The sequence below is a fragment of the Moesziomyces antarcticus genome, assembly GCF_000747765.1.
Source record: "Moesziomyces antarcticus DNA, scaffold: scaffold_v10003, strain JCM 10317, whole genome shotgun sequence".
Lineage (NCBI taxonomy): Eukaryota > Fungi > Basidiomycota > Ustilaginomycetes > Ustilaginales > Ustilaginaceae > Moesziomyces > Moesziomyces antarcticus.
Window position 1 is genome coordinate 1527582 of NW_014639007.1, and position 26940 is coordinate 1554521.

At 60.3% G+C, this 26940-nt stretch overlaps 12 protein-coding genes and 2 non-coding genes across 14 annotated transcripts; 8 read left to right on the plus strand and 6 right to left on the minus strand.

Moving 5' to 3' along the window:
* Window positions 1-58: 58 nt before the first annotated feature.
* PAN0_003d2093 (uncharacterized protein) lies at window positions 59-1345 on the minus strand (the record flags this gene model as incomplete). Its single annotated transcript, XM_014803047.1, has 1 exon — window positions 59-1345. The coding sequence occupies one exon, from the start codon at window positions 1343-1345 to the stop codon at window positions 59-61; it is 1287 nt and encodes a 428-aa protein (XP_014658533.1).
* A 363-nt stretch (window positions 1346-1708) lies between these two features.
* Window positions 1709-3814, plus strand: PAN0_003c2094 (armadillo/beta-catenin/plakoglobin; the record flags this gene model as incomplete). The annotated part of the gene is made up of 1 exon (XM_014803048.1): window positions 1709-3814. The coding sequence occupies one exon, from the start codon at window positions 1709-1711 to the stop codon at window positions 3812-3814; it is 2106 nt and encodes a 701-aa protein (XP_014658534.1).
* Window positions 3815-3926: 112 nt separating this feature from the next.
* Window positions 3927-4630, minus strand: PAN0_003d2095 (cytochrome b5; the record flags this gene model as incomplete). The annotated part of the gene is made up of 2 exons (XM_014803049.1): window positions 3927-4008; window positions 4092-4630. The coding sequence occupies 2 exons, from the start codon at window positions 4628-4630 to the stop codon at window positions 3927-3929; spliced, it is 621 nt and encodes a 206-aa protein (XP_014658535.1).
* Window positions 4631-4869: 239 nt separating this feature from the next.
* On the plus strand, window positions 4870-5796 carry PAN0_003c2096 (transcription factor iib; the record flags this gene model as incomplete). The annotated part of the gene is made up of 1 exon (XM_014803050.1): window positions 4870-5796. The coding sequence occupies one exon, from the start codon at window positions 4870-4872 to the stop codon at window positions 5794-5796; it is 927 nt and encodes a 308-aa protein (XP_014658536.1).
* A 286-nt stretch (window positions 5797-6082) lies between these two features.
* On the plus strand, window positions 6083-7531 carry PAN0_003c2097 (uncharacterized protein; the record flags this gene model as incomplete). Its single annotated transcript, XM_014803051.1, has 4 exons — window positions 6083-6353; window positions 6424-6831; window positions 6914-7385; window positions 7456-7531. The coding sequence occupies 4 exons, from the start codon at window positions 6083-6085 to the stop codon at window positions 7529-7531; spliced, it is 1227 nt and encodes a 408-aa protein (XP_014658537.1).
* A 230-nt stretch (window positions 7532-7761) lies between these two features.
* On the minus strand, window positions 7762-10437 carry PAN0_003d2098 (uncharacterized protein; the record flags this gene model as incomplete). The annotated part of the gene is made up of 1 exon (XM_014803052.1): window positions 7762-10437. The coding sequence occupies one exon, from the start codon at window positions 10435-10437 to the stop codon at window positions 7762-7764; it is 2676 nt and encodes an 891-aa protein (XP_014658538.1).
* A 459-nt stretch (window positions 10438-10896) lies between these two features.
* On the minus strand, window positions 10897-12324 carry PAN0_003d2099 (chitin deacetylase; the record flags this gene model as incomplete). Its single annotated transcript, XM_014803053.1, has 1 exon — window positions 10897-12324. The coding sequence occupies one exon, from the start codon at window positions 12322-12324 to the stop codon at window positions 10897-10899; it is 1428 nt and encodes a 475-aa protein (XP_014658539.1).
* A 355-nt stretch (window positions 12325-12679) lies between these two features.
* On the plus strand, window positions 12680-14949 carry PAN0_003c2100 (uncharacterized protein; the record flags this gene model as incomplete). The annotated part of the gene is made up of 7 exons (XM_014803054.1): window positions 12680-12747; window positions 12812-12899; window positions 12975-13402; window positions 13471-13771; window positions 14023-14118; window positions 14207-14682; window positions 14778-14949. 7 exons carry the CDS (start codon window positions 12680-12682, stop codon window positions 14947-14949), a joined length of 1629 nt encoding a protein of 542 aa, XP_014658540.1.
* Window positions 14950-15165: 216 nt separating this feature from the next.
* Window positions 15166-16453, minus strand: PAN0_003d2101 (RTA1 like protein; the record flags this gene model as incomplete). Its single annotated transcript, XM_014803055.1, has 3 exons — window positions 15166-15311; window positions 15417-15483; window positions 15566-16453. 3 exons carry the CDS (start codon window positions 16451-16453, stop codon window positions 15166-15168), a joined length of 1101 nt encoding a protein of 366 aa, XP_014658541.1.
* A 127-nt stretch (window positions 16454-16580) lies between these two features.
* PAN0_003c2102 (uncharacterized protein) lies at window positions 16581-19747 on the plus strand (the record flags this gene model as incomplete). Its single annotated transcript, XM_014803056.1, has 2 exons — window positions 16581-16800; window positions 16878-19747. 2 exons carry the CDS (start codon window positions 16581-16583, stop codon window positions 19745-19747), a joined length of 3090 nt encoding a protein of 1029 aa, XP_014658542.1.
* Window positions 19748-19880: 133 nt separating this feature from the next.
* PAN0_t003c0005 lies at window positions 19881-19993 on the plus strand. Its single transcript has 2 exons — window positions 19881-19918; window positions 19959-19993. It is a non-coding gene; the product is annotated as a tRNA-Gln (tRNA).
* A 466-nt stretch (window positions 19994-20459) lies between these two features.
* PAN0_t003c0006 lies at window positions 20460-20568 on the plus strand. Its single transcript has 2 exons — window positions 20460-20497; window positions 20534-20568. It is a non-coding gene; the product is annotated as a tRNA-Gln (tRNA).
* A 917-nt stretch (window positions 20569-21485) lies between these two features.
* On the plus strand, window positions 21486-23804 carry PAN0_003c2103 (GMC oxidoreductase; the record flags this gene model as incomplete). Its single annotated transcript, XM_014803057.1, has 1 exon — window positions 21486-23804. One exon carries the CDS (start codon window positions 21486-21488, stop codon window positions 23802-23804), a length of 2319 nt encoding a protein of 772 aa, XP_014658543.1.
* A 400-nt stretch (window positions 23805-24204) lies between these two features.
* Window positions 24205-26568, minus strand: PAN0_003d2104 (multidrug/Oligosaccharidyl-lipid/Polysaccharide flippase; the record flags this gene model as incomplete). The annotated part of the gene is made up of 1 exon (XM_014803058.1): window positions 24205-26568. One exon carries the CDS (start codon window positions 26566-26568, stop codon window positions 24205-24207), a length of 2364 nt encoding a protein of 787 aa, XP_014658544.1.
* Between the last annotated feature and the right edge of the window lie 372 nt (window positions 26569-26940).

Sequence of the window (26940 nt, forward strand, 5' to 3'; positions counted from 1 at the left end):
CCTCGCACGCGCACAACGAAACCAAGACAAGATACAAGTACATTTACGATGCCGGCAGCTATGCGGACGCCCGCCGTGTCTTGCATAGAGCGAGACTCTTGATGATCCTGCCATCTTCGATGGGTTCCAACACGCTCTCGGCTACTGTCCACGTATATGGAGAATCTGCCAATCGGTTCCACGCATCGACTAGGGCCTCCGCCTCGCCGGGCTGGATGCGGCCCTCGTGTGGCGGAGAGTCGTAGTCGAGCGTCGCATGCGGGTGCGCCTGCATGGCAACATCGCGCTCTGCGTCGGACAGCGTGACAAAATGGCTGAGCAGGATCACTCCGCCCGGGCGGACTAGACGGTCTAGTCGAGGAAGCAGAGCGCGCGGGTGGAAGCGCACACATAGAATCAGGTCGAATTGCGCCTGCGGGTTGTCCTTGTCGATGCCATCGCCAGAAGGCAGCAGAGGCCCAAGGCCCACCTGGACGTACTCGTTCCACAAATCTGCATCTTCGGCCGCAGAGCGAATAGAACGTCCTTTGCCCGTGCCTACCAGAGGCTCGAGTTCGCCGAGGTCGGTGCATTTGGCCCACAGCAGCTTTTCGCATATCGGGCTGGACTGTGTAGCCGGCTGTGGCTGCGAGGCAGATGGGTCGAGGTGGAGGTCGTCCATGAGTTGCTCGCCTCGACGTAGCGCAGCTTTCCAGTTGTCGATGGCGACGCCGGTCCAAGCGACGCGGCTCGAAGCGGCGGCATTGCGTGTACGCGAGCCGTGCAAGATCCACGCCAGATCACGCGCAGCACCACAGCCTAGATCCAGCACCCTCCGCGGGCTCGAGTCGACTTGCGGCTTGGCTTCGAGCTGCAGCACCGTCCGGCGCACGGCATTCGAGGGACGGAAGAGTAGCGCTGGAACGTCTTGCTTATCGTCGGCAGCGATACGTTGTTGGTGGCCCGTGGAGCTGCGTACTAGTCCTAGCTGTCGAGCGGAGTCGAAGAATGAGGACGAGCTACGAAGCTGTACGCCGCCTGGTGGAGCCGCGCCCTGGTCACGGACATCTCCATCACAGAGAAGGACGATCCGCGCAGACGAGATCATAGCGAAAGCCTCGATCACGTCGTCTCGCTGCAGAGCGTCGGCGAGCACTAGGAAAGACACGTTGCGCGGTGGCAGATAGCTGTAGCGAGACTTGAGCTCCGAGACCGGCGCGATGTGGTACGACTCGACCAGATGCTCGCGATGAAAGGCTGCGTCTGGCCGGAGATCCAGCACTAGCCGGGGCGCGTCCAAGGAGATGTACGGCCGCAAGAGATCGTCACCCGCCTGGCTCGTGCATGGTGCGTCGGGGTCCGCCATTCCGCTGCTTCCCCCTTACCTTGCCTCGTCAGAATTGGCCGTATTCAGTACGATGACTTGTGGTAGCACGACGGCCGTGTGCTCCGAGCAGCCGAACTCCACCTCCCTTGCTTGGTCGAGACCCTGAGTTCAAAGCTGGATTTTGGTGCGTACCAAAAAAGGCTCAAAAGGCGGTCCGTGTGCAGATGTTGCTGGTCCGTCCAATCGGCCCGGTCGAGCGAGAGGTGCGGATTTTTTTTTTCTCAACTGCAGAGCTCGACCACGGCTTTTGACGCTCCACATGCGCTCTTGACCCCAGCTTCAAAGAGAGCGTCTGCGCCGTCCTTCGTACCTTGACCACCGCCATACAGCCTCGTCGCAGCCATGCAGGCGGCAAAGATCGTCCAGCGGCCTTCGGGCAATGGCACGCCCATCTTGCAGCCCGTCACGCCCGGAGACAAGCCGGGGTCCGGCTCGTCCCACAGCGTACTCGCTGCTGCCGCCGCCGCCGCTGCTGCTGCAGCGGATCCCTCGCCGTCGATGATGTCTTCCACTGCCTCGCTTAGTGCAGCGACGCCATCGGCAAAGCCCTCGGGTTCAGGCACATCCGCTGCTACTCGCTCTAAAACCATCGTGCTCACCGATGCTGGTCGTGCGCCGTGGTACAACTCGGTCGGAGAGCCGGTGCCGGCCTACGTTGTCGGTATCGCTGGCGGCTCGGCGAGTGGAAAGACCTCCGTCGCTCGCGAAATCCTGAAGCGACTGCCCAACGTGCCCTGGGTCGCCATCGTGAGCCAGGACGCGTATTACAAGTCGCTCACGCCCGAGCAGTCCAAGCTGGCGTTCCAGGAGCAGTACGACTTTGACCACCCGGACGCCTTCGACTACGACATCCTCAAGCAGTGCATCAAGGACCTTCGTCAGAGCAAAGCGGTCGAGATCCCCGTATACAGCTTTGTCAAGCATCAGAGGACCTCGGAGACCAACTACCTCTACGGCCCCGCCGTGCTCATCGTGGAGGGCATCTTTGTGCTCCACGATCCCGAGATTCGAGACCTGTTCGACCTCAAGGTGTACGTTCAGGCCGATTCGGACCTCATGCTGGCGCGCAGGATCAAACGCGACATTGTCGAGCGAGGCCGCTCGGTCAACTCGGTGCTCGACCAGTACCTGCGCTTCGTCAAGCCCGCCTTCGATACGTTCGTCTCGGCCACCGCTCGCCACGCCGACATGATCGTGCCCGGCTCGCACAACGAGGTGGCCATCGAGGTGATCAGCCAGCACATGGAGAAGCAGCTGCGCAACCGATCGCGTAAGCTGCGTGCTGAGTTCTACAAGACCACTGCGACACAAGTGTCCGCTCAGGCTGTTGCCATGAGTCCGTACGACGGCCTGGGGTCGCCGCACGAGCGACGCGCGAGTGCTACGCCGATGAAGCCACTGCTGAATCGCAACGAATCGTTCGGCCTCTCGGCGCCGCAGCTCGTGCGCGGCCTTTCTAGCATGTCAGTGGCCGACGATACAAGCCTGCCACCCAACGTGATTATGCTGGCGCAGAAGCCGCAGCTGCAAGGCCTTCTCAGCATCCTGCACGACCGATCCACCCCGACGTCCGAATTCACCTTCGCCTGCAAGCGCGTTGGCACGCTTGTGGTGGAGCTAGCCACCACGCTGCTTCCCTACAAGCTCAAGGAGATCACCATCCACGGCGGACGCAAGCACATTGGGCACGAGCTCAACGTTTCGAGTCTCTGCTCGGTCTCGATCCTACGTTCCGGTGCGGTGCTCGAGCCCTCGCTGCGGCGCGCTTTCCCGGCCATGTCGCTGGGCAGCCTGCTGATCCAGTCGAACGAGGACGACGGCGAGCCGCACCTGTACGATGTTTCGCTACCGTCGTTCATCCGTCGGCGCGAGACCGCCGAGCAGTCGTGGGTGTTCCTGCTGGATGCGCAGATCGGCACGGGCGCAGCGGCGTTCATGGCGATCCGTGTGCTGCTGGATCACTCGGTGCCCGAGCATCAGATCATCTTCCTCACGCTGCTGGCGAGCTCACAGGGCGGCATCCATGCGCTCAATCGTGCCTTCCCGCGCGTGCGCATCGTGGTGGCGGGCGTCGACCCAGGCCTGCAGAAGCTGCGCATTCCTTGGCAAACATCGGCAAGCAGCAGCGCGGCGGCCAAGCACCAGCGCACCGAGTCCGGCGAGGCGATGCGCAGCTTCGCAGACAATGCTCCTGTCGACGAAGATGATCTGTCGCCCGGACTCAACAGACGCAGCGATCTGCACCTGCTTGCGTCACCGCCGTTGCTCAGCATCGATGGTCGTTTCGGCAGCCGGGATGAGAGGGGCGCAGCGCGGGGGTCGAGCGCCAGCGTGCAGAGGCAGCCGAGCACCACGCAGTCGCCAGCCAAGGGCAGTCGCGTCGTCTTTGCCATCACGCCCGGCTGCGGATCCATTGGTGACCGATTCTGGGGCACCGGCTCGCGATGACCTGGCGCGATAGCTTCGCAATGGGAAGGCACTCCACTCTACCGTCCGAACGGTCCATGCAACCTCTTTAGAATCGCAAGGATTGCATTGTAATTGGTCGTGCTGTTCAAATTCATGCTTCCGCCTCGTCAATGAGCTCACCGACGACGCCGTACTTGCCGGTGAAGTGGGATTCCCACTCCTTCATGTTTTTGCTGCGAATGGTCAGAGGGCCGTGTTAGCAGGACGTCCAAGGCGAGCCTCGATCGGAATGAGCGGGAGAGGGCAGGGCACTTACACTTCGCTCGGAGTGAGGTCTTGGAGCTGGTCGATGGGCTTGTCGAGGGGCGTGAGCATCTCGAGGTCGAAGCTCTGCTTTGCCATGCCTCTGCTAGCATCTCTGCCGGCAAAGTTGCCGTACGGACCGCCGGGCCCGTAGAAGTTCTTGCCCTTGGTGACGTCGAAGACCTTTCGATTGATGGCAAGGAGGATGCGCGAGCCGTCCTGCTCCGAGGCGCTGGTGCCTGTGCCGTCGTAAACCGCGAGCGTGCGCGGCGTATACTTTGTCCACTCGACAGTGTCGGGATGGTTGGGGGGCAGGTAAGTGTAGCGATCGGAAGGTGCGGACTGATGGGAGCGCGCCTCAGCCACGGTGGGCGTCCAGCGGGATGAGTTGGGCGAAGGCGGTCGAATGAGCGGCACGACGACGTAGAGCACGGCGAGGAAGAGGGCGATGTTGAGCGGATTCGTGTAGATGGACTCGGCCAAGCTTTGCAGCGTGTCGAGCGCTGAGGACGTTTCGGGCGGCCCGAAGAGGCGCTGCTTGAGTTGATCCATCGCAGTGTCGGTCAAGCTTCGGATGTGCCGAGTGCAGGGCAGAGAGGAGGAAAGAAGGGAGAGTTGGTCACACGTTCGAGCCGGCAAGGTGGAGAGGGAGCGATGGAAGGAAGGAGATCGAGCGGCCCGGATGCTCCGTCCAGGTTGCCGCAATTCCCACAAGCCGCGAGCTTGAGCATTGAATTCCGCCGTGTGATCTTTCGGCGGTAACTCGCGACCAAGTCAAACCTCCACACCCAATGCCGTCTTCCTTCCGCCACGCCATCAGCGCGGACATTCCATCTAGCGGGGATGGCACTCTACGTCTGGCCGTCGCAAGGTCTGCTCCAGTGGCCACTCTGATGCCATCCGCGCCTGCCTCGCACAGCCTGTTCGGCGACACTGTGCAGCCCGAGTCTCTGAGTCTGTTCTCGTCCACCTCCTCCGACCCATTGGCGCTATGGATACTCCATCGTGATCCTGAATTGGAGGAAGACTCGGGCATACAAGTCTTGGCGGATGCGACCCACGCAGTAGCTTCGTCAGACCCGGAAGAGGCGTCGTCTGCATTCAAGCTGCGTGTGGAGCCTGTGTCCAGAGGCACCAGCATCGAAACGATCCTACACATCCAGTCGCCAGCGATCCGCAACACCTTCATTCGCAGTCCTCGGTCACTGGAAGCAGAGCTGGGGGTCAAGCTGCCGCATATCTCGTTCCAGTTTCGATCCATCGGCAACGCTCGGCCTTTCGCGTTCGAAGTGGGTATCAAGGACCGAATCGGACGCAGCGGCATTGTCCGCCTCAGCAGCTTTCAGACGAAGCCGAAGCTTTACTTGCCTCTTGCGAGCAGCGCAACAGCCGGGCCTTCCGAGCCAATGAAGAGTCGGCAATCCCGGCCGTTGCTGCATCTTCCCCTGACAATGGCACCAACACCCGATCAAGACGAAGCGACGCTCACAGCATGGCAGGTCGTGACGCTGCCTCTTGACCGCATTGCTCGGTCACTATCCGACAGCTCGTTGCTGCCCGCCATCCCTCGAGACCCTCGCCCCTCGCATCTCGATCCTTTCGGCGAATTCGACTCGATCTCGTACGTCAAAATCCACGCCAACGTGCGGCTTCGGAGGATCTGGTGCTCGAATAGTCTCCCCGACCACAACCTCGCTGAATTTCAGGTATTCACTTAGCCTCGTCAGCTCCTGTGGGGATCGTTGCTCCGCTTCAAAGAACGGTATAAGCTAGAAAAGTTGCTGATGCGGAGAGAGCGCGTTTTTGTGTTGCTTTTCTCGACGCGCCCAAAATGTGGAGTTTGCGAGGGGCTCGAGCAACAGCCGCAAAAAGTCCCAAGAAAGGTCGGTTCAGGGGCGTGCGGCTGCATCATGCAGATCAAACTTGGCAATCGCTGCTTGGCTCTCACTTCCTGCATCTCATCGACCTTGCTGCCCCGAGTACCGCCGCATCAGTCTCTGAACCATGTCGGCTCAACATGAGCCGCCAGCGGCTTCGACTAAGGAAAAGGTTGCTACGGCTGTGGCGCCGCCAAGCGCAGCCCGAACCGATGTTGCGGCCAGGGCCGAGGAGACTCCTGCCGTCCGCTTCGTGCTCACCGACAAGGCGCTCGACGATGCCTTCAACGACGTCTGGGCCAACAATGCGAACGCAATCTCGCACTGCTACTCCAACACCGATGCGCTCAAGGTCGACTTTACCCGCACTGGCAAGAGGAGTTTTTTGGGCATGATCAGTACGTTGCCTTTCGATCGGCAATCGACAAACAACCTGCTGACGCGATCTTCCCCCTCGACTTTCCACAGACGATGCAACCAACTCCGTCTACAGAATGGTTCAAGGCGCAGTGACGGACTTCTTCCGCCAGACTGTGCTCGACTTCACATATGGTTCCATCGGCCTTCACGGCCTCGAGCGCTACTACGACGATCTCAATAGCCGCGATCCGTCCGAGTCCATCCGGCTCGCCCGTGTGCGCACCTCCGCCATCGAAAGCTGCCGGCGCGAAGTGGTACCGGATATCGAGCCGCTCATTGGTGGCTGGACACTTTGCTCCCCGCTTCAGCCCAATACGGTGCAGGCGCTCAAGCTCGAGGAAAAGGTCGCTTTGCTCACTTCCAAGGCTCTTTACGTGTGCAGCTACGACTTTGGCAGCGAGAAGCTCAACGAGTTCACCAAAGTACTTGTGGGCGACATCGTTGGCATCCAGGAAGGTGAGTCCGCCCAGCTGCCCCGTCACACCATTGCACGCTTGCAGAGTTCGGCTCTGACCATTGATTTGCGTTCATATTACAGGGCTGTATGTGACGTCGCCGCACGAGTCTTCGCATCCCGAAGACAACTGGGGCGTCGTGGTGACGTACCTGAACTCGATCTCTCGGAGCAACACGACGGCGTCCATCAAGAACCTCACCACCACAGCGGCGACCGCTTCGTCCGCACACGCTGCCGACGCTGCCAGACGCATCTTTGCGTTCCGCGCCATCTCGGACGAGGTCGAGGATGCGGCAGCAGCAGCCTCGAGCGCAACCATGCGTTCGCGCCATCTTTACCACACGGTCAAAGGCGGCTCGTTGGGCTCGGCGCCGAGCAACCGCAGCACTGCCGCAGCTGCCGCGGATGACGACGACGATGGGCCTGTCTCGTCCAAACGCAAAGTGGCGAGGATTGTAGAGCTGCTGTGCGAATGCTGTGCAGACGCAGGCGCCTTTGATCCGGACCAAGAGGAAGAGGAGGAACCGTTCGTCACGAGCAAGACCATTCAGAGGTGCGCACCAAACTCATCTCCATTTGACATCGAGGGCAAGATACTGACACACTTCTTTCCTGCCTTACAGTCTGGACGAAGCCAAGGCTATGATGCCTCTCTTCGGACCGCTGATTGAAGGCCTCAAGCGCCGACTCTGGCTCTAGCCAACACCATTCGCCCTTGTTGCTACGCATTGTATACCCGATCCTGTCTGACACTCTTCGCGAAATCGGACATTCAGCTCATTTGCGAAACGCTGTTCCCCGACTCTGTGTTTGGCTCAGGAGCGCGATGCTTACACATGGCCACACTGCAGCTTCGAAGCCGTGATGAAGGGGTATCATTCTTGTGACAGGTCTGAAGATCATTCCAAAAAAGTGACCAGATGATCGCTTCACTCCGCTGCCATCTCGGCGGCAGACGCAGACGAGGAAGCGGGCTCGCCCACTCGAATGCCGAGCTTCGCAAGTTGACCGGTCAGCACATGCCTGGCAAAGGCGGACTGCACAACGTTGGTGCGGTCCAGGCAGTCGAGGCACGAAACGCGGAACACTCCCGTCTGCGTGTTGAGCACCTCCACCTCGGCTTTGGCGGCACCGACGCTGCGATGATGGTAATACTTCATCTGTGCCAGCGTCGGCTCCATCTGCGCAATGAGCTTGGCGACGTTCTCGAAACGCATGCCCGAGCACTCCTTGTGGAAGTCAAAGTCGACATAGTGGAGCTGCTTGCGGTCCCACGTCTTGGTGCTGCCCTCGGCCACGTCTTCGTCCCGCAACTTCTCCGCTGCAGCTCGATATGCTTTCGAGATGGCACCTTCCTTGCCGCCCTGTTCTGCCAGGTTGATGCACGTGATGGAGCCGTATCGGTCGACCTGCACGCCAAAGTGCTTTCGGCTCGCGTCGATGTTCTCCGCCTCGGTGCGCTCGAGCACCGGCGGCGGCTTGAGCGAAAAGGGGCTCTGAGACCAGTAGAGCGGGATCGAGCCTCGGATCTGCACAAACGAAAGAGCATCCGCGACCACTTCGCTAGCAGATGTCGCACCTGCACGACTGCGTAGCACGTACACCAGCTGCTCCGTCTCGACAAAGTTGGCCACCTGGCCCGCCTCGTTGATGCCTCTGCGTTGATAGCGCAGGCCTGCCCTCTCCTTCGAGCGGCGCGAGATGACCATCAATTGACAGCGCACCACCGGCTCGTCGTCCTTGGCCTCGATCGACGCTGTATCTGCTTCGGGCCCATCCTGCGGGCGCACCGGTAGATTGACCGTTTGCAGATAGCCTTGCATGACCGGAAGGATGTAGGCATGCAGGCCGGCGTGGACGAAATCTTTGGACATGTGCTCGTTGTGCCAGAAACGTCGATCTGCTCTGCGCCAAAGCGGAAGGTTCGGATAAGGCTCGGCAAGCAAAGGGAAGTGCGTCAGACTGGTCGAGTCGGAAGCGTCGCTGGCTGAGCCCGGCGTGGGATGCAGCGGCCGTGGCATCGAGCGCAGCGCGGCGCCTGAATCAGAGCGTACTGACTTGTCGAGCGCACGCCGCTTGTTCTGCAGCGAAGTGGTGAGATCAAAGTCGTAACTGAACCAGAACTCGCCGCGAGCCCAGTACTTGGCTGTCTCTCTGACAGCCTTGTCCTCGAGCTCAGCTTGCTTGGCGGCATGCCACTGTTCGTCGGGGGTGGCAGCGACAACTGCCGTGTTGTTAACTTCTGCGTCGACAACGGGGTCTGGGATTGGGATGACTTCCGGCTCGTCAGTCACGTCGACGTCGTGGACGGAAGCGTCTGCCAACTTGGCTTGCGTATTTGCATCCTCGGAGATGGTCTCGATGCGGCCATCCGAGACGGCTCGAGCAGCACGCGTAAGCCAGGGCCGTGACTTGGGCATGCGCAAAGTGTCGCTGCGTTGCGATGCCGGGAGCGACGAGAAGAACGGCTCCCTCGGGATAGCAGCCGGAGTTTCAACGTCGTCATAGTCGGATTCGCTCGACTCGGCCTCGCCCTCGCTCTCGGAGCTCGATTGATCCTTCGAGTCAGAGACATCGGCATCATCCTTGTGCGACGAGGATTGGGCGGATTGATTGGGTGGGTCGCCTTGCTTTGCCAACTGAGCACGAATGGCTTGCGTAGCTTCCTGCTGCAGCAGCGGGATGGCAAGCACGCCGGTGCAGCAATAGATGGGGCGAGTATCGTGAAAGTAGTGGCCGATCAGCTTGGAGTCGGTGATGACAAACAGATAGCTGCTGCTGAAGAAGCGGGAAAGACCGATGATGCCTGAGCACTCCAGTGTGGGCTCGTCGGAGGAGGCGCTGTCCAAGAGGGATGACCAGGCAGGGGGGGCCAGCGGAGTGATCTTGGCTTCCTTGGTCCAGTCGATGAGGAAGCCGACATCGAGCGAAGTGAGAGTGGGAAGTCCACCAGTAACTGCTACTGGGGCGGCCGAGGTGCTAGACGAAGGCGCATGGGAAGCCCCGATGGTGGCGACCTTGAAGCCGTCGCCTGAGCCGTACGGCCGATTGGACGAGTTGGCGACGGGAGCAGCCGAGGTGCTTGCCTTGACGTGGTGGGTAGGATGATGGCGATGGCCGGTGACATGTGTGGAGCTGCGTGGATAGACTAGCAGCCCTTGCCCCGTAGGCAATACGCCGATGCGACGCTCGGGAAGCGGATGTGGAAAGGGCGGAATGGTCCAAGCAGCCATTGTCGAGCTCGAGGCACGCGAAGGTAGGAGCGGCAGCGAGTCCATGGTGGGCGAGGATGAAGGCGATGAGCTTTGCTTGTGTTTGGACGAGGAGGCCGACGAGGGTCGCGAGCTCGAGTCGCTCTTGCTTTTCTGCTCCTTGGAGCTGCTCGACGAGGAGAAGATGGCCTTGAACATGGTGGCAGCTGCGTCAAGCCGACGCGGACGAGGCGAGTATCGAAGCGTGACCGGTCGCGACGTATCGGGCGGCGGAGACGAGGTTGAAAGATAGGAGTGTAGGCAAGAGGCTCGAGTTGCGAGCCACAGGAGCATCAGTGCCGCTTCTCTGCTGCCAGTGGACACTTGACCCTCTCTGCTAGGGGCCGAGCGCATATTTGGCTGCATGAAATGAGCCCATTTCCAGAAAAAAGGTCGCGTCGCCGAGTGTTGGCCAATGCATCCACCACACAACCAACAAAGTGGAGGCTGGGCCCAAAATTTCGCGCACTATGTGGACGGCCAAGGGCTAACACGCTTCCGTTTTTTCATATGCCTATATGCCGGTCTGCCTTCACTGACTTTCGCTTGAGGCGGACAAGGGCACAGGCACAGACACTGACTGTCAGAAGCAAATCAACTAGCATTCAGCCGAGTGGAAAGCTTTGGCTCGGGTGCAACGCCTGCCACCGCAACACAAGGATCGACGCCAGGCACGAATCCTCTACTGCGATGAGGGGTTGCGCAAACGCGCAAGGAAAAGAGGAGATTGTCCGATGAGGGTAGCAAATGTTCCGGTCCTGATGCCGAACTCGGGTGGATCTATCCGGGGAGAAAAGGAACGCCAAGTCGAGCTTAGACGAGCAGGCCAAAGCTGAGCATCACCAGACCGAGCACAGCGGTCGGCAGCACGAACGAGGGGACCGAACCCATCGACGCGCCCGAGGAGCCCGAGCCCGAGCCCGAGCCCGAGCTGCCGCCAGTGGCGGTGGCGAGCGAGCCGGCAGCAGCCTGGGTGGCGGTGAGTGAGTGGGTGCCCGAAGTGCCTACCTCGTTAGGCAGCGAACCCGAGCTGTTGGCGTACGTCTCAACGTAGGCGTCCGAGGCGGGCTTCTTGAGGCACTGCACAATTGGCATGAGGTTCTGCTTGGGGCTCATCTGCTGCGCGGCAGGCAGCACAATGTTGACGGCAATGTCGACGGCCTGCTGGTAGAGGTCGTGCGCAAGCACAATGTAGCCGGTGGAGAGCGACGAGGCGTTCTTGATGATCGACTCAAAGTTGTACACCACCTCGGCGGGCGAGACGACGCCGGCGGCGATCTTCCAGTCGTTGGTGTCGTACGGGTTGCCGCCGGGGGGAGTGGTCCAGATGATCGGCGTGAGGCCCATCTGGAGCGAGATGGCACGCACACGGTCGTCAATGTCGCCGTAGGGAGGGCGCATGGTGTTGGGCGTGACGCCGATGACCGAGCGGATCACCTCCTTGCTCCAGCCAAGCTCGGCGACGATCTGCTCGTTGGTGAGCGTGGTGAGCGCGTGGTGCGACCAGGTGTGCACCGAGATCTGGTGGCCTTGCTGGAACTCGGTCTGGAGCATCTGAGGACGCGAAATCACGCGAGAGCCCACCACGAAGAAGGTCGATTTGAGGTTGTTCTGGTTGAGGTACTGGAGCAGAGTGGGCGTGTAGGGCGACGGGCCGTCGTCGTACGAGAGACCCCAGGTGTTGACGTCGGGGCAGGTGGTGATGTCGGTGGAACGCGTGCACTGGCCGCACGTCCACCAGCAGTTGCCGTTGGCGCCGGCCTGTGCGAGGTTGGTGGGGTTGCCGCTGCACGAGGCCGAGTCGACGGTGGTGGTGACGTTGGGCACCTTGGACCAGTCGATCTGCGAGATCCACCTCTGCACCTGCGCCGAGTCGGTCGGGGGAATGACGTCGAGCGCAGGGAAGCTCGAAGGCGCGATGGTGTTGACGTCCGGCAGACCGGGAGCGCCGGTCACCTGCGGGTTCTTGGCACCGGCGGCATAGGTGGTGAAGAGCGAGGTGGTGGAGGTGGTGACGCCCGGGCCCGACGAGACGCCGGCGAGAAGCGACGAGACGGAGGCTGGAAGCGTGCCGGTGAAGGTGGACGTAGGAGCAGCAGCGCCAGCGGCGGATGCGGTGCCCGACGCCGACGAGCGCGTGCCCGAGCCCGAGGCGGCCTGGCGGCGCTCAAAGTCGGGTTTGGCGGCAGCAACGGCTGCGAGTGCGAGGGGCACGGCAGCAGCGAGCGAGAACTTGACCATGGTGATGGGGGGAAATGCGTTTCCGTGGTCCGAAAGGGTAAAGGTGATCCGAGATGATGGAAGGGAGAATGGATGGCGTCTACGGCTAGGGCGACAAGTTGGGCCCGTTCGAAGGCACCCAACACACGAGCGGGTGCAAAAGGCGTGGTTGTCTCAGGACGGCAGGCTCAGGGGGGTGCAGAAGGGGGGGGCTTCCAGGAGCGGTTGCAAGGGAGGCAGCAGAGCGACGGGTGCGGAGCATGCCGTGCAAGTTGGACGGCAGCGGATGCCGAGCAAAGCAGCTCCATCCTCTCTCACTCATGCCGAGCCGAGATTTCGAGCTGCGTTGAGGCGGTGTCCGACGCGTGACATCCAAATGCGCACCGAGCTTGAGGGTGCGATTGGTGAGACTGACTCGCACCTGCTGGCATCTGACAGGCGAAGGTGTGTGAGGTCCACTGAGCTGCTTCCAGCTGCACTCAGCTGCAACGCCACTGCACTTCTGCAGCGCATCTGCGATTGCCCAAGAAAACCTCGGAGCGGGTGCTGAATTTTCCTCGCCCACTCTGCCCTTGTCTGCCATGCCGCGCGCGAGAGTGTCGTTCGTGCCCACTCCTGAGCCTCGGATCGTGACCGTCTCGGCGCGTGCCTGCTTCTAAATTCAGTTGCAGGCTGCCGCCGCCGCCATTCTGGTTGAAACCTTGCGCGACCCTCGAAACTACGGCCGCACTGTCGGCGTCACTCATGCATACGGTGCATGCTGGACTCGATCGTCGGCTGACGTGCGAGATGATGGGCTGGACTCGACCGACGGCGTCCACCACGGCCGTGTGGTCACCCGTGCGCAAAGATCGGCGTGCTTGGGCGCATTGATGCACCCCAGCCTGCAGGCATGCTTTTCGTTTCTTCGGGATGTCGGTGCAGCCGGCCCCACGCAGCAGTCAAGGCTGACCCGCACGTCAGACGATGCACCTCTCCCGCCCAGCTCACGCCTGTCGCGCCTCGAGCTGGCAGCATGTCGTGCGTGCATTGTGAAGGGCTGCCAAGCTTCGCAAAGCCGCTCGGCATCCGTCGAGATCCAAATTGTGAACCAGCGCTGGTTCGAGGCTGTGCACGCGACGGGCTAAAAAGGGGTCTGTGGATTTCTGCCGACTCTGCAAGGCCCAGCGAACAAGCAGAGGAGACAGGAGGCAGACAGGAAAAATCCCAGAGAAACCTCGCTCTCTTGGGCGCGCGCGACATCGCCGAGCTTCAGTGGGGCGGGCCTCGTTTCTTCGCACGCATTGCTTGCATCGCTCCGGTGCAACACGCAAATGCTCGCTGTGCGTGCGCCCACAAGGGTGCAGAAAATTCCACACCCCTCGACGCAATAGTGTCGATCATCTTGCAGGCGACCACGCAGCCGCCGTCCACCTCGCCTACATGCAGCTGTCCCCCTGCCAGCCGGCATCCGCAAAACACCGACAAGGTTTAGCCATCGGCGTCTAAACAAGCTCGGGCCCTGCTTCGGGATGAGCCGTGCTCACATCTGTCAAAGCAATGTCACTCCCGAAAAGGGTGGCAATCGCAAAAGAAGTCAAAGTCAGTCGTATCCATCGGGGGATCTCATCACCGATTTGTCAATCTCACCAGCATCGTCGGGAGTCGGCAATTCGAAGGCGCTGAATTTTCCCCCTCTCGCCTGGGATTTTTTTCCTGCCCTGCTCGGAGCTTGGCCAGGGTCCACGCAAAGCCAGGAGGAGCTCGACATCCTCGTCTGCTGCTCACATTTCCGACACCATCACCGGCAACATATCTACTAGCACATCAAGATGGGTGGCAAAAAGGTATGGATACAAAGTAACGCTAGTCTCTCTCAGGAATGCAGCGCGCTGACCACTTTCTGAGCTACCTGCCTCGACAGATCTCGGAGCGTTCGATAAAGAAAAAGTCGGGTCCCACGCACCCGTACTCGCGAAGAGCCACGCAGCTAGCTAGGGTGGCGCATCGCAAGGACAAGCTCAACACCGCCAAGGCTATCCGCGGTCGCTCGTCCAACGCAAAGGTCGACCGCCTCTCCACCCTCATCCTCATGCTTCCCGACGAGCTCGATGCGTTGCCTGATCTGGCTGCCGTCCATGCTTTCGTCGCAGACACCTTCCTCACACGCCACGAGGACGAGCTCCAAGAACTCAAAGCAGAGCGCAGGCCGGGTCGCCCCCCACACAAGCGCGAGCTCGAGATCAAGGAGCTCATGGCAAAGGAGAACCAGGAATACCTCGAGGGCTTCGAGCTCCCCGACCTCACCAGCGCCACAAACGTCAAATTGCTGCGCGACTGGCAGGGCGACCCGCAGGCTTTGCCCCTCTTCCGTATGGTGCGCATCAGCGCCAGATACCCGTAAGTGTACAACTCTTTCAGCCCCACTAGAGACGAGCTGGCTCCCGTACGTACTTCAGCCTCACTCACCCGGACGTCTCTTTCCTCAACAACAGTGAACAGTCCAAGCTCATGCATCCTGGCAACCACAAGCTCTTGCAGCTTGAGCTGAAGCAGCAGCAAGACGCAAGCTCGGCCGACACCGCCGCCGACATGGACACCACCACGTCCGACTCCCAAGATACCAGCTCTTTCCAGCGCGTCGGTGAATTTGCACAGATGGGCTGATTCCTTTCATCCCGCCCGCACCCTTTGCACCTTTTGACTCTGCTCGGCATCGCATCCATATCGTCTCGACATTTGTAACATTAGCCGCCTCTACGAACGCAACGCTCGCACATCTCCAACCGCACCACGCCACGAACGTTTCTCCAACATCTCTTTTGCATTGAGTCATGAAGCATAGGGATGCTGACGATGAGAAGCATGCCAGGACAAGACGTTCTAAGACGAAGTCTTTGCCAAGTAGTGGCCGCCGTACCTGGAAAATCTTTTTTCAAACACCTTTTCCAGAAGCGTAGACGGCCACATGACCACCCAAACACCAACGGCGAGCAGAAGCGGCGCAGCGTCCAGAATGAACAGGTAGACTGTGGCGCACAGATGATCGCAACGACAACAATCCAGCGAAAGATGTGGTGATCAGCGTGGAGCTCAGCGACAGCAATGTATTTGGCCTGCAGACGTTGACTTACTTTCGTGGGACACCAGGTAGCCGCTGTAACCCTGAGAGAACTCGATGATACGATAGATGGACCTGATCTGTGGTGAGGGAATATGTGAAGAAGGGCGATGATGGTCAGTTGTTGGCAGCTCTTTTTCGGAAGGAAGCACTTCGACTTACGATCACAAAGACCGAGGAAAAGTAGAGACCGGCGACGAGAGCAAAGACAGGAGCTTCCAGACCCATGATCGTGCGTGCATGTGCCATGGCTGCCGGATTGCGGGCGCCTTCCCGGATCACCAAAAGCGTGGCGTAGGTCAGGAGCAGCGTGAAGAGCATGTACGACACGCCCTGGAGGATCACACCTGCCAGGAAGAGGTGGTCTCCGAGCTCCGCCATCTTTGCATCGCCCGAGCCGCCGGAAGCCTGCAGGCCGCCAGCCCCAACCTGCACGATAAAAGTGATAACGTCGCTCCAGACAAAGACGCGTCCGACGATGCGGGGAGGGATAAACGAGAAACGCGACTTTTCCCGCTTGGGACCTCCGGCCTTGTGCAGCATGGTGAGCTTCTGTGCCGTGTTCAGAGGCTGGCTTTCGAGCTCCTGCACATCCAACGTGGACCGTCCAAAGTCTTGATCCACAGCGAGGATCATTCGTCCGTAGAGGAGGTAGTTGAAGGCCAGAAAGGCGGCGGGCGAGATCACGACGAACATGCTCTGAATGATGTAGAGACCGAGGCTGACGTCGAAGGGATCGATGGACGGACGGACAAAGAAGCCAACTGCCGAGAAAAAGCATCCGATAGGCAGGCAGAGCGCCCACCGTTCTTTCCTTCGAAAGACGTAGTAGAAGAGGATCAAGCTGTACAGCGCATAGAGGCCGCCGACGACGTAGTTGCCTCCAATGCTTGGCTCGTACTTGAGAATGCCAGTCGGACTCGGCGAGGCAGCGGCGATAGCCCGAGCAACCTTACTGCCACCCTCGGCCGCTGCAGTTGGGGTCGGCCCCACCGAGGCAGCAGCTCCTCCGCCGATGGCAAGGCTTGCAAAAAGGAGAGCGTCGATCATGTTGAGACCAGAAAGAACGGTACAAAAACCAGGGACAGGACAAGAAGACCGATGAGGGACCAGCGAGTTGGAACAGGAGGCCGATGGTTGCTCTTTTATGTACGTCCCAAGTCTCTCTTCCGTGTCGATGATCCATGTCCGCGGATTCGAGCCATCAAGCTGGAAGATCTTTGTGGCGATGCTCGAGCATGTTATCTCGCTTGATCTGCGAAGAGAACTGTCGAGTGAGTTTGTCGAGTGCATGTCTTCTGGAAGGGCTCCGGCGGACTCGGACGGCGGAGGGCGGCTGTGCTTGGTGCCGAGTGGAGTGCCAAGTCCGGCGGACTTGCCGCGTGCCAACAGCGGTCGTGAGTGGGCGAGCCTTGACAGGTCCGACGGAGTTGTTTCGACGCGTCAAAAAGGGGCGCGCCTCACACGGACTCAGCCTCGGATTCTCCGGAGCTGGGCGTAACCTGCCAAACTCACAGACATGGCCAAATTCGCGTGGAGGAGCTTCGGTCCGTCTTGCCTTCACCACAGATCCTCGCGGCGAGGTTGTTGTCGCTAAGTGACACCATATCTCCACCCTCGATGAGGGCCGATCGGTCGGTGTCGGCGGCTGCGCCACGGAAACGCCCATTGGCGCGACGGAGCTGTCTCAAGTGCCGCGAAAAAAAGGCCAGATGCGAGCTTCCAGACGTCTACGTCGACAGCGCAAAGACCCCTCTGCCCGCCGAGAAGCGATGCCACCGCTGCAACGTCCTCGGCATCGACTGCGTCGTCTGGGATGGAGATCGAAAGCGCAAACCCAGACTGGAACGACTCGCCGAATCTCCCGCCAGCAGCTCTGCGCACCAAGAGACTGCAACGTCTTCACATTCATCACAACGCAGACCCTTGTCCGATGGGCAAAGCCCCAATCCTACAGGTCGTCTTGACCGAGCTTCGGATACATCGAGCTCAAAGAGCTCGGAAAGCCCTTTTGCTGCTGCCACGCGAGTCGCAGCGCCCCAAAACATCGACATCGAGCAGCTCGGAGCATCGGACGTCATGCGTGATCAGCGACTCCTGCTGGGAAGCCAGAAGGGATGGAGGACCGTCTCAAAGAATCTTCTCACCCTAATTGGGCGACTTGACTCGAGCGAAAAGTATTCGAGGTATCTGAGCCTCCGCATTGACGCTCCTCCTTCAACGCCAGACATTCTCGCGTTCCTCCATCCTGACAAGGCGGCACGGCTCGAAGGTGAACTTCAAGTCTATCTCGTGGGTCACCCTTATCTTCCATCTCTCTCGCAACTTCACTCTGAGCAGTCGCAGAACCCTACTCGTCCTCGAGCTCTGCTTCTTGCTACCATGACGCTGCTAGGCCTCAAAGGATTCGAAGACGCCTTGGGTTCGACCGACATCCGCGCTCTGTCGAATTATGTGGATCGTCTAGGCACACAGATGCTTTTATCTTCGCCTCAGGACATCCACTTGGTCATGGCATTCGAGCTGCTCATATCGCACGAGCCCGGTCTTGTCGGTACTGCCGCCTCTCAATTCGAGCCGCAGGGACGGGGCCTGGGCTTGGCTTCCGAAAACCTGCTGACTTGCGCGATTCAGATCGCAAAGGAGCTGGGCCTGGATCACGCGCACATCGACCAGCCGGATCCAGCGTCCATGCTAACAGAGGTCAGCCTTTGGTCCTGCCTCCGCGTCTGGGAAAGCCTCTTTTGCCTCATCGCCAAACGTGCTCGCTTTCCCGACGGTCTAGATGCCAAGCTAGCATCGGAGATCCGCGAGGTCCTGCATAGCGTCGACGACCACGGGAAAAAGTTGCCGGAGCTGCCTGGACTTCAGGACTCTTTAGGCTCGGCCAGCACCCTACACCACAACGTGCGAACATACGCAGCCCAAATGGAGAGGCGGATAGGGAAGGATGGGGTCTTGCGTTCCGCGGGCCGTACGGTTATCTGCCTCCGCATGCAAGCGTTCTGCCTTCTCACTGCTTCTGTCCGTCGAGTGGAAGAAGTGCTATCTGACCCAGACCTGGAGCTGCGTGAGAAGCAGATGTGCATATCAGACTTGTATGAAAGCAACACCTCTGCGATTCTGGCGATCCGAGACGGAGATTGTCAATTGGGTAAGTTCGAAGTACACTCTGCGCAATGCATGTCCAGACGATGCCTCCTAACTCAAGAGAACGCTTCTATTTCATCATCGCAAGGCGCCTACTCGGAGCAGCGCATCGTTCGTCTGTGGGAACAGCTCTTGCACATCGAATGCTCGTACGCCTGTACCGTCTTTAGCAGGTACTGCACCTCGGCACTGTATACGGGCAAACTGAATGGTCACGTCGAGGTTGAAGATATGATCCGCAGCATTCGAGACAGGCTCCACCAAGACAAGCCTGGCGTGGTGCAGCTTGTCTCGAAGATGGGACGTTCAGGGGTGGACTTCAGCCATGACGTGCTTGCATCGATATCTCATCTGGATCGCCAACCCGCTCTACGCAAGCGGATGGCTGCTGGCGGCAATGCATCCGGCTACCTGCACCAGATGCCAGCGCTGCTGGTGAGCGCATTGGCGGTGGACACGGCAAGGAGCTCCTTCGAGAGCATGGCCTTCGTGTTCGTTACCTGGGGCGGCGCTCCTTCCTACTTCGCAACGGCTCTGACGCTCATCGAGGCTGCAGCTGGTCGGGTCAGCAAGCTGACTCCGCAGTCGTCGCAGAACGATGTCGAGACCGTGGCGGAGGTGGCCTCCGAGTACCTTCTCGAAATGGTCAATACGGCCCAGGTCTGGCAGCTGTATTATCGAGTCTACCGACCCTTTCGCCGGCCCGTGGCGACCGAAGGAACAGCTTTCACGGCAGAGGAACAGCAAGAGGTGCCGAATTCGCTCCCAGCCCCACATCGGCATCAGCATGAGCCGACGGTGGAAGTACAGACGGAAATCACCACGTCAGCTCGCTCCGCAGCCGCTTCAGCTCAGACTTCCATGGGGCCGCTACAGACTCGAGCCCAGAGAGCCAGCCAACCTCGAATGGCGACTGCCGGATCGCCCTCTGCGGTCCACGAAGCTGCGGACGGGAGAGCCTACGATGCTGCAGCATTCTCCGCCGTTCCAACTATCGAACCCCTGCAGCATGGCGGAGAAGCGCCCAGCTGGAAGTTGCACGACAACAGTGCCCTGCTAGCCTTGCCGGCGTCGATCAGTTCAGCCGTGCCACTCTCCGACCTGATGTACAGCACACAGTCGGACGCTAGCATCGACGCTGGAATCCCTTTTGATCTCGAGGCCTTCCTCAGAGACATAGACCAGCTCTTCTGATGCAGACAATGCAATCGCATCTCAGTCGAGCCGCAATCCATTCTGTCGATAACACCCTCAGCTTCCGAATTGAACGCGGAGGCCAAAATCTCAGCGTGAGAATATATATGCAACATTTGAGCCGCTTCAGCACGGTTGTATGGAGTAGTTGGTTAACTTAGGAGATTCTGATCAGGCGAGTTTCCCAGGAAGCTTGCGGATACGATTCGACTTCTCTTGCCCTGGGTTCGAATCCCAGTACGACCTTTTTTTTCCCGTCTTTCCCCTGCAAAGCGGACGTCTACCTATGGCTTTTTGCTGGGTTGAGAGGCTGCCTCGGGCTGACATGGTTGGCTCCCAGCGAGATGGCGACCGTGATGAGCTGGAGCAGTCTGAAAGCATCCGAGTGCAGAGTTGATACCTTGGTCTTTGCAATTTTCGGCGTGTGTCGAGCGACGTGAACTGAGGTACACATTTCTTCAAAGCGACGACCATGAGTGTCATCGGCAGTTTGGCAGGGGATTGGAACGGTGATCAGAGAATTTCTCTTGCAAGAGTCGGTGTGCTTGCCGCAGCCTACCGCCCATGCAGAGGCATGTGTCTACGAGCGGGATCGTGGATAGTGTGTGGGAGATGCAGTGGCGCCTCGAACAAGCCACCTTGCGGTCGTCACCGAACCGGGACGGCGCTTAACCAAATATGTACGCAGAATTTTCGCCTCGGCAGCATCCAAGGTTGTATGGAGTAGTTGGTTAACTTAGGAGATTCTGACTGAGCGCCTTTTCCGAGGTAGCAACGTGGTTTGATTTCTCTTGCCCTGGGTTCGAATCCCAGTACGACCTGTTTTTTGGTGCGTGTGGGAGCTGTAAGACGTGAGGACAATGCTGATGCCGCGGAATGCGAAAACGAGGTTCGGCTGGCGGGAAGCGCAATCCGGGGGCGCGTGCCACGGGTGCCCGGAGTGGTTACCGCCGAGCTTTGGTCTCGAGCGGTGGCGCTACATTGTGCTGCTGGTGATGTCGACGCGCCGTAAGGTTCGGAGAAGACGAGCAGCGAGGCCAAAGCGGCTGTGTGAAGGCTCGAGCGTGCGAAAATTTCGGTTCCAGTGTTTCCTGCGCGGATTCGCTGCGCGCTGCGGTTCGTTTGCGGCGCTGTCGTGAGCCGCACTGGCACCGCCGTGCCTTACGTGATCCGCTTGGTCGTTCCCCCAAAACCCGCTCCTCCGCCAAACTAGGTCGATACCGTAGAGCCGTACCTCGTCCAGTCGGGATTCATCGAGCCAAGACGTCTGCAAAGAGCGGATTTCGAAGCCAAAGTCAGCTTGGTGAGCTGGTGCACAACAAGGCGTTGCTTGTACAACGAAGCGTGCACTGAGATTCCCCCGCATTTTTTTTTTCCTGCTCCGCCGCCGCCTTGGATCTTCGTCGCGTGAAACTCGTATGCGAGCGGTGGAGCAGGCGTTGAGCCGCGCTCGCCAACGGTTACCGCTCGCTCGCATGCTCGCCACTCTGGCCGCTTCCCCGCATCGGCCAGCCTGATCCGTGCCCGCCTTTGCCTTTCCCATCCCAGAGGAACCTCGAGCCCTTCCGGCTCGCCACACACGCTCGTGTCCAACGCTGCTCTGCTCTGCACACATCAATCTGACCGTCCTGCCTCGATCCGACACCCCATCTTGTCGCTTCCCATACTTAAAACCTTCGTTCGTCCCGTTCAGCACCGTCAGCAACAGTTTCGTTAACCCCACCTTCCGCGCCCCGCCATGTCCGTCGCCACGACAGGCACCATTCCCATGCCTCAGATCATGAAGGCCGAGGAGTACTGGAATCCCGGACAGAGGGAGGCCTTCCTCGCCTTCGCTGACGCCATCGTTCCCGAGCTCGATGGAGTCGAGGCCGCAGACGTCCTCTCCCACCTCCCCATCGAGGCCTCGGACCGCCAGCGCGAACTCGCGCCACGCTTCGCAAGGGAAGGCTTCAAGTCGACCCCACGCCTGCTCGACTGCGCAGCCCAGCAGGTCAAGGCTTCGCTCTCCCCCAAGGTCGCCGGCGACATCAACCTCTTCCTCACTCTCCTCTCCACCCGCCCTGGCTGCCTCGCCCTCACGGGCTACATCGGCCCTTTCGCGCAGCTCGACCGCGACACGCGCGAAAAGATCATCTTAGGCTGGTTCACCTCTCGCCTCACCTTGCTGCGAAAGGCCTCCGCAGGTCTCAAGGGAATCACCCTCCTCGTCTACTACCGCAACCATCAGCCCGCTTGGGAGGCCATCGGCTACCCGGATGGCCGACCCGACGACTGGACCCGTCCTTCCCAGGGCGGCGAGGCTTCGCCTGCCGTCCCCGTGTACGACTACAAGTTTGAAAACGAAAAGATCGCCGCACAGCCCTCGGGCTCCGAGATCATCGTCGACACCGAGGTGCTCGTCATCGGCTCCGGTTCCGGGGGCGGAGTTGCTGGCAGCTATCTAGCCCAGCGCGGCGTCCGCACTTTGATCGTCGACAAGGGCATCTACCTCCACCCGGACAAGGTCGTCGGCAGGGAGGACCAGGGATACGGCCTCCTCTACGAAGGCGAGGGCATCATGCCCTCCGAAGACGGCTCCATCAACATCCTCGCCGGCTCCACCTTTGGCGGCGGCTCTTCCATCAACTGGTCCGCCTCGCTCAAGCCTCGTCACTTTGTTCGCAAGGCTTGGTCCGACAAGTACGGCGTCCCTTACTACAACAGCCCCTACTTTACCTCGGATCTCAACGCCGTCTGCACCCGCATGGGTGTCGCCGTTGCACCCATCCGTCACAACGTCGGCAACTCGCTCCTTGCCCTCGGCGCTCAACGCGCCGGTCACCCCGTCGAGCCCGTCCCCCAGAACAGCGGCGGACACACCCACTACTGCGGAAAGTGTCAGCTCGGATGCATCTCGGGTCACAAGCAGGGCGGCGTTGTCTCTTGGCTCCGCGATGCCGCCGAGGCCGGCGCCGCCTTCATGACCAACTGCTACGTCGAGAGGATCCTTTTCGATAAGAACAAGCGCGCCGTTGGTGCGCTCGCCACCGTCGACGGACGCAAGGTCAAGATCCTGGCCGCCAAGGGCGTCGTCGTCTCGTCCGGCTCGCTGCAGACGCCCGCGCTCCTCCTCCGATCGCCCGAGCTCAAGAGCAACAAGATGATCGGCCAGACCCTCCGTCTGCACCCAGCGACCGTTGTGACCGGCTACTACAACTTCCCCATCAAGCCTTGGGAGGGTGGACTGCTCACCATGGTGGACAACTCCGCCGAGATGGTCGACAAGGACGGCTGGGGTTGCAAGATCGAGGTCATCGCTTCGTCCCCCTCGATTCACGCGGCTTTCAGCAACTTTTCAAGCGCCAAGGACCACAAGTCTCGCATGCTCCGATACAGCCATAGCTACACCATGGTCATCATCTGCCGTGACCGTGACAGCGGCCGCATCGTCCTCGACGACCAAGGCAAGGCGCGAGTCGAATACACCATCTCGCCCTTCGACCAGCGCTCGCTCATCCAAGGCATCCTCCGCGGTGCCGACGCGCATCTCATGGCTGGTGCCGAGGCCATCTCGACCGTGCAGACCGGCGTGCCTGCCTTTGAAGCCGCCTCCCTCGGCTCGGTCCAGCCTCCGTCGTCCGGTGCTCCCGCTCCTGCCCCTCCCAGCAGTGACAGCATCTACACCGAGACCACCCAGGTGCCCGCCACCTGGACGCCCGTCCAGACGGTGCCTCGCGACCTCAACAACCCTGCCTACAAGGCATGGCAGCAGAAGATCGTCTCGACTGGAGCCAAGCCGTACATCTGCTCGATCGGCTCGGCGCATCAGATGGCGTCTTGCCGCATGGGCGGCAACCCCAAGATCTCGGCTCTCGACCCCGAGGGCCGCGTCTGGGGCGCCAAGAATCTCTGGGTCGCCGATGCTTCCGCCATGCCCGAGTCCAGTGGTGTGAACCCCATGATCACCACCATGGCCACCGCCCGCGGCGTCGCCCGCAACGTCGCCCGCGACATTGGCGCCGTCGAGCCTCTCCAGCTTCGTTCGGAGGGTGGAGAGAGCCAAGCCCGTCTGTAGATCCCCCCAATGTTGCTTCTGAATACACGATCGTCACTGAATCGACTCGTTTCACCTGAGAGAGCGAGACTCTTTCTCTGTGTTGAGATCCAACAGACTTGCAAATCTTCTAATGTACGTAGAATGTACGTAGCGGACCGAATGGATCACCGAGCGAGGTCGATGCGACGATCAACAGTGCTCGTGCCACAACGAGATCGTTCCTGTCGATGCAGCTCGTCTCGTCCATTCTGTACCGCTGACGCGCGTCACACCCATCGAACAGACACGTGCGACTGGTATGCGTGATATTGAAAGGTACAGGTCATATGCAAGTGGAGTAAAGACAGTGAAAGGGAGCTATGTAAATTGGAAGTAACGACCAAGCACAGAGATGATCCGTGAAACGCTCTGTGGAGTGCTAGATGGAGACTTCGTCCTCCTCCTCGATGACGGATCCGGCAATGGAGGATGGACGCATGCCGAGAGGGCTGAGCGCGGGGTCTCGACTGTTAATTGCTTCGACGGCAGACGAGGTCTGCGCCAGTCGTGGATGCGACGCCGCCTCGACATCGGGCTTGGCAGCGCCCTGCGAGGTGGAGACCGCAGCGTTGAGAGCGGGATCGGACGGGTCGTCTACGGCCATGCGCAGTTGCACTTTCTTCACCTCCCAGTCCCAGTCGGTGATGCCGATGAGCCAGATCATGCCGGCCGATCCGAAGAGCAGCGCGATCGTCAATCCCCACCAGAGGCCGGCCAAGCCAAGGTTGATTCGCGTGAAGGTGAGGACGAGTCCGACGGGGATGCCGATGATGTAGTAGGAGACCATGTTGATGCCTGCGCCGGCCGCTTGCCTGCCCGTGCCTCGGAGCACTCCACCAGCAATACCGCAGATGCCGTCAGCCACTTGGAAGAAGGCAAGCAGCGGCAAGATGTACTCGACGAGCTTGATGACTTCGATATCAGAGCTGAAGAGCCATCCCCACTGCTTGCGGAAGATGAGGAAGAGGGCCGAGTTCAAACCGCCCATGGCGAGGGAGAGGATGAGAGCGACTCTGCTCGAGATCTTGGCCTCCTCCGGTCGATTTGCGCCGAGGAGGTTGCCGATGCGCACGGCGGTGGCGACCGAGGCACCAAAGGGAAGCTGGTACGTCACCGAAGAGCTGACGAGCAACACCGACTGAGCTGCGAGAGCGACTACGCCGAGCTGGCTGGTGACTAAGCCGACGATCTCCCACGCCCACCACTCGGCAGCCAGGCTGACCATGCCGGCGAAGCCGAGGTAGAGGACGGGTCTGATGCCGTCCCACTTGAAAGCGGCGGTGGTGAAGCCGTCCCAGGCGTCGCGCGGAGCGAGGACGCACTGGAAGAAGCAGAGCACGGCCATGAGCCACATGGAGACGGCGGAAGCGATAGGGGCGCCGATGAAGCCAAGCCGGATGGAGTCTGGACCCCAGACAAGCAGGTAGTTTGCGATGGCGTTGAGAGGCGAGACGAAGATGAGCACGATGGTTGGAGCGTGCATGAGTCCCTGCGCCTGCAAGTAGCGTCGGCAGACTTCGAAGAGCGCGTAGCCTGGAAGGCCGTAGGCAAGCACGGCAAGGTAGCGGCCCGCAAGATACGCCACCTCCGGGTCTTGGCCGATGTGGATGAGGATGACCTCTGCGTTGAGCCAGATGGCAAGGATGATTGGGAGGATACCGATGAGGATGACGCCCATTCGCTGGGTCCACAGCCCGACCGACTTGGGTTGCTGAGTGTAGGCCGAAGGAAGGAGAGTGTCGAGGGCCGAGATGAAGCCGGAGAGAACGCTGTAGCCTGAAACGTTGGCGGTCATGCTGGAGAGGGAGGCTGCAGCGAGCTCGACGGTGCCGAGATGGCCGAGCGAGAATACCGACGCCACCGAGAGCGACAATTCGAGGATGTGGGTGGCAAAGATGGGGATGGTGTAGCCGATCAAGACGCGTGCTTCGCGCCAGGCGACGTGGTCGTGTGATTCGAGAGCGATGGCCTCGATCTGCTCGACGCCGGGGAGAGGAGCCTCGCGCATGAGGTTTGCGGCGGCCCATCCGCTGACGCCGGGACCGCCGCTGATGATGCTTGCGCCATCGAACGAGGATCTGCGGACTGCGCCGTACGAGGAGGGGGCAGCGCTGGAGCCGGGGAGCTGGTGCGAGGAGCGGTTGTGATGAAGAAGCGCGGTAGACTCGGAAGCGTCGGTGTCGTCGTCGTTCTGCCCTGCGTTGTCGTTCTCGGTGCGCCTTGGCGGCTTGTGAGGAGCGGCGGGGGACAGAGGTGGGACTGCGGGAGCTCCTAGGGAAAGGTTCGAGGCGGCGCCGCCGGCATGGTGGGTTGGCGGCACGGCCGAACCGCCGAGAAGATACTCGGATGGAATACCAGCGACCTGCGGGTATGCATTCACGCTTGGACGGCGATTGCGGGGCGAGATGATGGGCGCGGGCGTCGAGGCGAGACGATTGCCGCGGCCGAAGGCAGGCGAGCTTGCGACGGCCAGATGGTTGGTAGGCAGCGAGATGTTGCTGAGACCAGTGTCGGTCGAGTCGTCTTGGTGGATCGAGGAGACCGAGGCAGCAGCATCGGTATCGTCGGCATCGTGGTCTTCCGACACGCTCTGTGCGTCTGCTTCGTCGTTGTGAGCTGCGCGCGATTGGGCGGCGGTGGGGGCGCCGCCGAGGGCGCCAAAGTGGTGATAAGAGCTGGGATGGCCTTGGAGCAGCGTGTAGTCCCTCGTTACGGACGAACCGTAGCGGGGAGTGAAGCTCATGGTCGATTGTTCGAAGGCGATAAGATGAAGTGGTGGTGGCGATGCAAGCGGCTCAAGCAACTTGGCCGTGACAGCTGGTGGCGAGGGTTCAGTGCGATTCGGGAAGACGCGCGAAATCGGCTCAACTCGACTGCAGGCGCGAGCCAGATTGCTGCAGCACGGACGAAGTTTTATACCGGTCTCGCCACAGAAAACAGCGCCATCTCGCCGAGGACGCACGAAATCCAGAGCTTGTGAGGTCGGTCGCACTAGACAGTGTCGAAAAAATCGAGGCTGCGCTGCGAGCTAGTAGCCGCTCAAAAGACCGAGACCCTTCCAAAGTGACTCGCTCCGCTCTTGCAGCGAATGCCTCTTTTCCGCCGGGCAACCCGC